We start from the raw sequence: 12,309 nt of genomic DNA, 5'->3' as shown, positions 1-12,309 counted from the left end.
GTCTTCTAAATGTCTCATTTTCAACACCTTTAATACTAATCGTCTAGAAAATTCTATCAATTCGTACGTACATCAGTTCAAGTTGCCATACCACATTAGTACAGAAAGGCAGTTGTCGATTCAAATCCCTTAGTGCTAGTAGTAGTAAGAGTACAAGCAGTAATTGGAAACATTAGGGTTTGAAGATGTATTCAAGGAGTATAATCAAGGGAAATAAATTTAGAAAGAGAAAAAAAAGGACACGAAGAATTCAGAAGATTAGAACACAAAGAGTGGATGCACCTGCGCCATTGCAAACGATTTTGAGCTACGTCATTCAAGGTCTCTAATTATCGGTTGCTATCGTCTCATGGATCTTAACAAGGTAGTCTACACCTACTAATATTAATATCAATACCATTATAGCGGTGATCGTATTAGATCATAAAAGCAAATTGAAAATATATACCATATGAAAGCAAATAAACTTTCATACATATTTAAAATCATTTATTTTTCATTGTTTTACATGAAAGATCCAAATTGTCAAAATATTTGACACATGTACATCATAATGAATCAAATAAACAAATAGATAATGATTATTATAATTATACTGAAGTCCACCATTACTACATAAGATCTTGATCATCAAATAAAGTACCATATTTTCAATGAACAATTTATTATTTAATATTGTTTTGTTTATTAACTCTACAACTGAATGAGTTAATAATGAAGTTGCTTGGTTTTCAAAAAAATATATATGATTTACCTGCTTCTGAAGAAATCTATGTTTGCTTTATCATTTTTCTTTGATGGCATATAAATAGTGAGAAAATAAAAACTGAAGAAGAGAAAAAAATCTACATGAATAAAGATTCTATGAAAATAGTTTGTTTCATTTAAGCCTTCTAAAGGTTATTGATGAAAACCAGCGTTTATACAGTGATTGGCATATAACTTGGTTGATTTGTTGTATATGTTTTGTGTATACGATCAGGTAATAGAAGTTGAGTTATTACATATATGTATATAATATAGCATGATTTTCCTAAACGTCATTGGGAAATTAGGTAGACATCAGTTATAAACAGAGAGAACAATAAAATTCAGTTAGAAAAAACACTAGCTGAAATTGTTATCTGTGGCTAACATGAACTTTATATACAAAAATATATTGTAGAACTTAATTCAATTAATTCACAGTTCACTACCTTGACAAAATATGTAAATGTATACTGTATGTTGAATAAAATATTCAACTGTTCTCTGTTAGTTTTTTTGTAGTTGAGCATAATATTGATTAAACGAAATTGACTATCGTAGATTCATGAATTGATGAAAAACAGTTAGAATGTTATGAGAAGAAAACCGAGAGTATGTGATTACTTTTTTAATGTAATAGAATTTTGTTTCAAGGCACTGGTTATTGTTGTATCATATTGACTGTTAACACTACTCTCGTTATGTGAAATTGTCTTTATGGATCTACTACTACCACTACTATTGATATTATAAGTAATACTACGAACTTTTGTATTTGTATGTTGTTCTTTATTGTCAACATCATCATCTGTTTCTAATGATGAAGAAATAGAGTGTGATATATCATCTGATTCTGTTTCACGATGATAGAAATAATTGAAATTTGATACAATCACAGGAACAGGAAGTGCAATAGTTAGTACACCAGCGATAGCACATAATGAACCAATTAATTTACCCCATACAGTTACCGGTCGCATGTCTCCATAACCAACTGTTGTCATTGTTACAACAGCCCACCAAAATCCATCAGGTATACTACGAAATAATGAAGTGTCAGCATCAGCTTCAGCAAAATATACAGCTGATGAAAAGAGAATAACACAAATAAGTAAGAAGAATACTAGTAATCCTAATTCTCGGACGCTTGCTCTTAGTGTTTGTCCTAAAATTTGTAGTCCTTTTGAATGTCTTGATAATTTGAATATACGGAAAACGCGAACAAGCCGAATAACTCTTAGTACAGCTAATGATGTTGTCTGATTAAGTTGTTTAGGATCATCGATAATTACAGCGCCAAGAGTTATGAAATATGGTATAATTGAAACCACATCAATAACATTCATTAGCACTTTGAAAAATTCAAATTTTTTCGGAGATGAAGCAAAACGTACTAGTAGTTCACAACTGAACCATACTATGCAAAATGTTTCAATGATAAAAAATGGTTGGTCAATTGTTGGTAAATCATCTTCTTCAAAAGTTAATTCTTCATAACATAAAGTAGAATTATGGTTATTCATTATTTTATATCGACGAAAATGTGGTAGAGTTTCCAAACAAAAAATTATAATTGATAAGAGAATAACAAATACTGAACCAATAGCCAATATACGTGCAGCTAACGAACTTTCTGGGTATTCAAATAAAAGCCAGACTTTGCGTTGAAAACGATTTCTTGGTAGAATTTTTGGTTCCTCTTTAATAAATCCTTCTTCCTCACGATATTTGGCCAATGCTTCGTCACCTAATTCATAGAATTTTATTTCTTCATTGAATACATCTATTGGTACATTAACAGGTCGTCGAAGTCGTCCACCGCTTTGATAAAAATAAAGTATACCGTCAAAACTTGATCGATTTCTGTCGAAAAAATATTCATTTCTTAACGGATCATAATAGTGATTACGTTTATTGGGATTACCTAGTAAGGTATCAGGAAATTGATTGACTGTTTGTGCTTGAGTTTCAAAACGTAGACCGCTTACATTGATTACTAATCTTTCACTTTCAATTTCTGGACGAAATATTTCATCTGAAGTGAGTTGATCAATTCCTGTTTCCTCTTCCAGGTTTTGATTTATACTGTAAAAATAATTTAAATGACTCTTATGACAGCTAAATATACTTTCAAAAAAGCTTATACGATGAATAGAATAATGGGATTCACATGTTGATTATGTATCATAAATTACAATGATATCAGAAAGCCGATAATTTTTTATTAAAAAACAAAGTAACTCTCAAATTTGAGTTTATTTTATTCATAATCAAAACGTCGAGACTGTTATGAGGCACACTGAATGTTGTTGAAATTGAAAAATTCATTTGGTAATTAATAAACCTAAAAGTCAGTAGAGTTGTGGAGATCGTTGAATTGCAATTGAGATCATGAGCCAATCAATGATAGAATACCACTGAAAACCTGGAAGCACTGGAGGGTCGTTTCGTCCTTTCATGGGACTCCTCAGCAGCACACATCCAAGATCCCACACGCGGGACTCAACCCAAGGTCTTTTATCTCACTCACGAACTCCACCACCAGTGTTCTAAGGTTAAACGTTTGCGTGAGACCAAAGGTTCTGTCTTCGGTTCATGCGTGTGGCATCATGGACTCGCTAGGACGAAAAAGTCGTTCAATGTTTCCAGGTTTTCAATGGTAGTCTAGCATTGATCGGTACATGATCTTAATCAAAACTTAAAAGTACGAAAAAACTGAGGTTTTGAGATGAAGATTTTTTATTGTTTTTGAGAGACTGGTTTGGAGATGCACTGCACTACTTAATTATAATAAGTATCTCCGGAAAGTGACCAGGATTCTGGAGTCAATCAGCTAATTATTTATTTTTAGATGATCATTAATATGGAGGTGCTTATGTTGCGCATTGAGCTGGTTGAATAATGAAATGTTTTTATTTATATTACGATCTAACAAATGATGTATTCTAAATCAAATTTTATTCTTCAACTGATAAACTAAACTTCATGTACTATGTACATTTTTCAAGTGAAAAACTATTACGCACACAACTTACTTTGATAAATGTCAAATTTTCAGATATTCTATATAATAGCATTTATATAGGAGTCGAATTCTTCATCATGAGAAAGAAAGGATCAAAATTTCAAAGTTAGAGTATGTAGCCCATCTAACTAATCATCAGCTAGAAGGAATTCAATTTAAATCTTGAATGTCTTTTACATATAATATCAATCACAAATAGCAAATGGTTACTGTCATTCGTGTATTATGTATGGGATAACATTCAGAATAACAGAGAATTAATTGCAGAGTAAAATTTAACTCGTGATAGAACCAAGAAAATCATATTACTAAGTCAAAATGTCAAGTGTTAAGTGTGAAACTTCTATGTAAATGATTTGATTTGATCGATTTATTCAAAATACTCAGGAAAACTCTTTTTTTTTCTATTACTTTCTAGGGCCTTTTATTTAGACTACTCAATAATTAGGGATTGAATTGTAACAATTATGTTTATATTTTTGGGATTAATTGACTAAAACCCTTGAATGTAACAATGGTTTTAACTGATCACTATAATCACTAAATTTTGTGTTCTCTTCTTCAGAATTGTGTATTCTATCAATCACTTCATATTACATAACTTTGTAATTTATTGTTTTATACTATACAAAGATAATATGCAGTATTTTACTATTCTGGATTATGTATAAAATATAAGTATTGTAAAATGAAGTTACTGTCAAATGTAACCAAAAGTTATTCTTTTAATAAATAGAATAATTGTGATCCACCTTCTTCCTTTGAATAAAAATGAAGTTAATCTATCTGATTGGTTTAAAGATGCTACTTAATGGACAAAACATTGGAATATCTACTGATTGTTACTAATCCATCTTGTGATATTGATTTTAGTCAACTTATTGAGATGGAATCCAAAAGTTTCACATATTCAGTAAGTATTTGTTTTCTGATTCATTAAAATACTTAAAAAAGCTGAAACGTGTTATGGATGCTGAGGAATAATGTGCCAATCATTATCATGTTAAGTCTAATGATGTATGTCTGAAATATAATGATTCATAACTCAGAGGCTGTGACTTACGTTCTAGACTCAACTGGCTGGGCTAGACAGGGGAGCGGGACCAATCGGGACTCTAGGTCGTCCTTACGTGTTTTACGTGCCACTGATTCGATCGATAAATACGCTGCGCATCGAACCGTGCAATCCACCCGTTACAACAAAACGTAAATAAACCCATCTGAGATTTCATGGAGTTTTTAAAGAGCAGATAAGGATTTGCTGTTTACATCATGGTAGCTTTTTTGCTTTTGTTGTTCTGGAGCAGCTTTGAATGTTTGAAGTATGTATTACATAGGAAATAACTGTTACGTCGACTCATATATAAAAAACAAGGCTATGTATATTTATTTCAGTTCATGAAACACTAATACTCAACTGCTTAATATTTGATATTAAATAATAAATAGTTAAGCAAGGTCATTTTCTGGTTTTATAAAGCAGAAAATCTATTATCTGATATTAAGCCCCTTCCAAATAATCCCTAGTCAAACTGCTCACTTAGGTGTTTAAACAAGAAGTTCTAAAAATAACATAATTATCCGTGAACATTCATAATTTAGATTTTACAGTAAAATCTTCGGAGACTATAGATTCGATGGTGAGAATTGTTTTTTATCTATATGAATAATGATGCTATGAAACATAAAGCTTTCTAGATGTATACAAATAGGTAAATCTATCTTTTTCTTTCTTCAAGCACATTTGACTTCATTGTGAACCAGAAGAACAGGACTTTTTCAGCATTGGGATCGCCTATAATTAGCTTGTTATTTGACATTATATGAATGTTTAGAAATCCTCCAATATAATCACATAAGAAACGGCTATACATTTATTGAATTCTAAAAGATTTAAATCTAATCCATGCATTTAAAATTACCAATACTGTCAACTCTGCTTCGACCTAGTCACCCCAGTTATAAGGATTACTTGCGTAGAATTTTCACATTCTTAATAGTAAATTCTCTTCTCAGTTTTCACCCTTCTATCTGAGCCCTACTTAGCTAACAAGTCTCAGTTTTGGATTTACTATTACGTACTCGATCGTATTAATCTTTTGTTTCTCGAAACTTGTTTTCGTGCATCAATTTACTTTCCTTTCTGCGATACTTTTGCAATTAAAGGATAATCAGTCAACTGCACAAACTGCTATATTAAATCTCGTGTTTATCGTCTTCCTGAAAATCTTTTATGTATATCTAAAGATTGACCAAGGTTTTTCTATAAATGGAATATGAAATATGTGTATTCCTTTGTTTAACATAATCAATTCTATTGTTTTTATGTCGTGTATAGCTTAAAAGAATTCATAAAGTTAATGAATTCACATTCCTCTTCTACGATTTTCAATTGTATTGTAATAACTTTGCTCACAATAGGATAAACAGTATTGAAATTTGTTTAAAAATAATAAACAGCCTAGTTAAAACTAGTTAAATGATGAAACAATACTTTTATTTTCCCAATGATAAACTTATGATTGAACATGTAATTTTTTGTATGGGTAACGAGAGCTAGATACAACACTCGATATCAGATATTAGCTACCTAATAAACTATAGAAACTCAAAAGAGAATACAGTGAGTACCTTGAATATTGCTTGATGATTGTGATCATTTGACGAACTCTCTTTGCGAATGTAATAATAGATGTTTAAGAAAAGTGTATTTTTAGCTATTCACACTATAATGAATAAAGAACTAAACAAATGTTCATCGATTCTAGGACAAGGGTGTGCTAAGTGGGAAATAAACTAAGAATTCTTTTTCGTAAGGACAGAAGCTGAACAACATCATTATGTTCATATGTTTTCTCCATGTTAAGACAATTTAATTACGAATATATAACAACGACGAATATTTATAATCGTTACCTAAAACTTCGAGTGAAAAAAAATGTTCTAATACTACAATCGATTTACACTATTTAAAATCTGATAGCGATATTATTCTCTCATTAAGAAGAACAGTAAACGATCATAAATCATATGAATTTTAGTGAACTAGATGTTTGTCAAAACATTGCATCCCTAACTTTCCAATTATTGGGAAAGGTTAAGGAATGAATATATAACCAAATAAACACAAAAAAGAAATAGGAATAAAATAATGTAGTACTTACTTTCTATTACAATAAGCCAATGTTCCACGAGGTAACAGAAGAGTGGATGCTGTTCCTGATAAGGTGGACATGTGAAAAGTTTATTTGTGCTCATTTTATGTGTTTACATGACAAAGGTAATTATCTCATTATTAAACAAATTTTATTGTTATAGTGAAATGTTTTTCAAGTAAAATTACAATTAATTTAATCAAAGATATTATTTACATAAGTTTTAAGGGAAGATATGAATTTGTTAAATTATTCTTTATTTATATCTTCAGTTCAATTGATTTATTAATAGATATCGATACATCCATAATCAGTTACAGTGTCTTATATAACCCAACAAAGCTTGAACTTCAGTATTTATGGCTTTTAGAATCGGCTATTACATTCAATAAATAAACTGAAGACCTTATCTACGCATATCCTTTACCATGATTTGTTTCATGATAAGATCCACTTAGACGGTTGTCACAGTTATCTCTGTCGTGTTCATCTTACATATATGAATTTTTTATAAAAGTGAAAAATCTTCAATATGTGTCTGTCTATCGATACTACGATCTTCACCTAATGCCTTAATGTCCAGTTGTGTATATGCACGTAAAGAGAAATCTTTTGTAGATTTGTGCACGAGCGATATACAGACAAAAAACATTGGGAATTTTCTATTGGTTCATTCTACTTATCCTGATTTTTGTTCACACTAGACATTCTGTTATACAACACATTGCTAACTTATGATCTTCGTATTAGTGGCAATCGCACCGGGTAAGTTTATCAAAAATTATTGGATACAAAAACATTCACAATCGAGAATCTATTCCATTTGTCTGACAAACGTGATATATTTCGATATAATTTTGGAATCTAATCAATACCAATAGATCTTTAGAAAAAGAAATACTATTATTCAAATAAGTATGTAAAGTTCAAACAGAAAAACCTTAATGTTATCCAAAATAAATCAACAAATTACTCTTAATGAAATAACATAACCTGTAAGTTAAATAAACAAAGGGATGGGTAACAGCTTAGATTACGACCTAGTGATATTCACACGCACATGAATATAAATGTATCCAAGGCTAAAAATAGCCATAGTTCATAAAAACTGTCTTAAGTTTAGGTGAAACTTAGGAAAATAAAGAGAGATTGTGAAATGTGCAATTATATGAAAACAGAAAAAATGTAAAAAAAAAATAAGAACAGGTATTAGACGAAAACTATAAGTTTATCATATAACTAAATCAACACTTGTGTATTTGAATACCATTTATTTAACAACTAAAAGTTCATTACGTTGTACTTTCAAAATGAATAGTACAATAAAAGAGATAATAATATTATCAGTCTCTGTAATCGAATGAAACTCTAGACATACCAGGATTATCACATTATTTTTATAGTTTGTTTAATAATAGTCTGAGATAAAAACTGAATGGATGAAAATTTTAAAAAATATAATATTTGTTCTAGATTCTACTTCTAGTCACTATCCATCTTCGCTTATAAAACTTGTGACATAGGGCAATATCGAAACACGATGCACATCTGTCAATAAGTGACTGATCAATTGCAGTCCTAAATAACAATAGGGAGATACAAGTAAACAACATCAATTGAATTAGTTTTATCTTTCCTGAACATAAAGATCAATTCTAGCATGACTACTATGAGAATGTTTACCATTAAAGAATATGTTATTTTAGAGAGACTAGAGAGAACGACGAAGTAACAATTCAAGTCTAGATGAAAACGCTTGAAATTCTGCGTTTATTATCTTTTTAAAAAAAGACATTGTATCCATGGTTGTCCAGCTTCAATCGGCTAATGATCTCAACTATTGAAATTATTAAAATCTCCACAAAACCCCTTCTCATAATAATCATCTGCTCACTAGTGACTTATTTCAAGAAACACTCCTGGAGTTCTAGTGAGAAGCCGTGACCAGTGGAGTTCAACTAGTTCTGTTGTGAGATATCAGCGCACTGAAGACAATGGTGTACGGTGGCGCACTTTCGTGGATTGGTTGAAGCTAGACATTAACACCACTGGATGCCGGTCAGCTCAATAGTCTGATGGTTAGGGGCTCGCGCGCGAGACCTATAGGTCCTGGGATCGAATCTCTCCAGGGTATGGATCATGGGTGAGCACTACTGAGGAGTTTCATAATAGGACAAAACGGCCATCCAGTGCTTGCAGGCTTTCAATGGTGGTCTAGCTTCAGTTGACTCATGATTTCATGACCGATAAAGCATTAATAAAAGAGTATTTAGATATTTGAATTTTGAAATTTTCAAGTTTCCTTCTGTCATAATCTTAAAAGATATTTGATAAATGAAAAAAATGTGATAAAAATGATCGATAAGGTTTATAGTTTTATAGATATTAGAATTTAATTTCAGTACATTCATGGCTTGTTGCCTGTAATAGAAAATCATACTATACCTTCAGTGTGATACATATGTATACTGTTTTTAATAATTAATATTATTATGTTTAGTTTATAAGCAGCTGATAAGAAACCTCGAATTCTTTAGCTAAGCCATCATTAAATAACTAGAAAAACTGGATGGGTATTTTATATTCGTATGCGTCTACTCAGCAGTGTACATTCAAGGTCCCGCACCTAGGAATCGGTCGCAGGTCCTTTGGTCTTGCGCGGTAACTACTGTACTTTAGGCCACTAAGCCCATATTCGACGGTGATAATATCTAACCTTAATCAATCCACGACAATGAGCACCATCATCTATTGCTTTCGGCGAGTAACTCATTTGTACATGACACTGCTGAACTCCACCGGCCACATTTAAATCGAACTCCGGACATTTCTTCTCACTAGTAGACACAAGGTAATTTTTTCAACAACGTTGTGGGTGTTCTTGAATTTCACTGAAATCATGAGCCGATCTAGGCTAAACCACCACTGGAGACCTGAAAGCACTGGACGGACACCTCAGTAGTGCTCATCGATGACCTCATAATCGAGAATTATTCATGATATTTTATTATGTTAATCGATTTTTTCTTTAGTCAAACAACCTAGAATTTCCAAGCGTTCGACCAAATAATGGATAAATTATCAATGTGGGTTTTATGGCCTTATAAATCTTCCCCGAACATTTGAACCTATGTTAAGAACGGCAAAGAAAATAAGGTATCGTTCAGTTGATAAGTGGTTTTATTGTTCTATAGGCTATTGGATTAAAAACCATTCGCTCATGTTTTGTTTTCTTTATTCACATTCTGTAAAAGATTTATGCATGATAAACAACACTTTTTTTAGGATTAATTTTTATCTAATCAGGTTATTTTACTATTATTAATCAATACACTAATTTTCTCATGAAGATCATAGATTAAATGTACACTATGATATAGATTTCTTCCACTTTTTATTGTACAGAATGATTGAGTTAGCTAATAAATTTACGTACATACAAAATATTAACGGCAAATTTCAACCAATCTTGTTATGTGTGTTGGGAGGGGTGGTATCCAAGTGACAAATTACTAACTAAAATTATCTGTAAATACATGGATACAGATATATCCAGCTGACGAGTCCCAATTAGGGTGAATCACGCGTACCGGATTCCACTGCTAGCCACCATGTATCTTTACTTATAATGCTTTTGAGTTGAAACAATGGTGAAGCAAGCCGCACTGAATGCACATATGCAATTAAGGGACTGATCAATTGCAGTTCTAAACATCAACAGGAAGACTGAAACAAAAAATACAAAATGAATATAAGAAACAGTGGCGAGACTATAATTTGTGGACGAACTAATCACGTATAAGATTTTGGCGTGAAATTCACTCATCCATTTGGATAAATAGATTTTTGGCATTATAGATTATGTCAGTTCATGACGAAAACCCAGAATCTAATTCCTAAGTTTAATCATAAACCGTAAATTATAATTATAATTCCTCACACAGGTCCATAACTTTCATTTAGTCAAGGTCAGTCTAGCAACTGTCAAAGGTCGTCCATAAATTATAGTCTCGCCGAAACAGATTATATTGTAATGGATTTGATAATTGAATTTGAACTCATGTATATTTTTTTGGTGAATCACGTGAATGAGCTATTTGTGCACTTCATTACTTAGTCCGAACAGTGATCATATTATCTATTTTCTATCACTCACCAAATAAACTGATAAAGGATGACATTAAGGATTGTATATCATGGTTTGTGTTGTCAACATATCTCTCACCTATAAGCATTACAGATAAAAGTATTTGTAGAATAATACAGGTAATTGCCATATGCTTATTTTTCAACATTTTTTTATATTTTTTAAGTACCTAAATAATTCAAAGATATATTGACAACAACTTATTTCAAACATGTGGATTATTATTAAGGAAGGATTGCTTTTACGTAGATTGTTGTACTATATAGGGTCAACAGATTTCACTGCTAATGTACAAATAAGCTTGTTTCATGGTGTGTAGTATAAAAACGCTGATACGAATTTTAATTCTGTTAAACTGATTAAATAAATAATATGATAGTTAACTATAAATAATTTCCTGTTAGAAAATCTAAGCAAGCAACATCTAGTTCATGTGTAGAAATGAACTCAATGAGCAAATTTGTACTACTCAACTTAAGTTTTTTTTTGAAAATTGAACTTGAGCTGAAGGAATACATGATAGTGATTAGCTTTCAACATTTGCCTATCGCGCCGTGGACGATATAAGAGCTTACCAGCTGTTAAAATAACAAATTTTGATTGCGGTTAAATTGATTTTAATTCATACATAACATTCCCAGAATACTGTTTTAACCACCGATTAATCGACCTAGAACTTCACGTTATGCATGGAAATGACGAGTTCGAATTGTGTACATAGAATCGCTAGATTCAGATGAGGAATTAACGTATCGTTATTTAATATTCCATTAATGTTGTGAAAATATACACACTATATGTTATAATACCTTAAATTCTGAATACATTTAGCGTTTTCCATTTTCGGTTTAGCGCGATGCTTCTAATTTCTAAGAAGTACATGTAAAGAAATATTAGAATATTTATATTAAAATTCAAAACCATCATTTGACCATCAAACAAACTAATCAAAAGTAGCTTGGAACGACCAGTTTCTAAATACATTATTTTTTCAGTAGGATTCATCATCAAGTTTTAAGTTACATTATTGTACTTAACGAAATATAAAAAATATTTTACTATTAAAAGTACATAGAACACAAAATCTGTTGTCTAGATTATATAAGTGATTGACGTTATGAAGAGTCATCGTTTCTTTTTATATGATAATCACAATCTTTAAACCGACAAGTGAAGTTATACTTTATTTCCAAACAATATTCTCATTGTTCAATTTATAACATTTCCTTTATTCT

At 31.0% G+C, this 12,309-nt stretch overlaps 1 protein-coding gene across 1 annotated transcript; it reads right to left on the bottom strand.

Moving 5' to 3' along the window:
- Positions 1–474: 474 nt before the first annotated feature.
- KCNA3_2 (Potassium voltage-gated channel sub A member 3) lies at positions 475–7,007 on the bottom strand (the record flags this gene model as incomplete). The annotated part of the gene is made up of 2 exons (XM_012939612.3): positions 475–2,832; positions 6,937–7,007. 2 exons carry the CDS (start codon positions 7,005–7,007, stop codon positions 1,368–1,370), a joined length of 1,536 nt encoding a protein of 511 aa, XP_012795066.1. The 3' UTR covers positions 475–1,367.
- Positions 7,008–12,309: the final 5,302 nt, after the last annotated feature.

Source organism: Schistosoma haematobium, chromosome 4, assembly GCF_000699445.3.
Source record: "Schistosoma haematobium chromosome 4, whole genome shotgun sequence".
Taxonomy (NCBI): Eukaryota; Metazoa; Platyhelminthes; class Trematoda; order Strigeidida; family Schistosomatidae; genus Schistosoma; species Schistosoma haematobium.
Note: the sequence above shows the minus strand (reverse complement) of the source record. Positions and strands in the feature narration are given on the sequence as shown.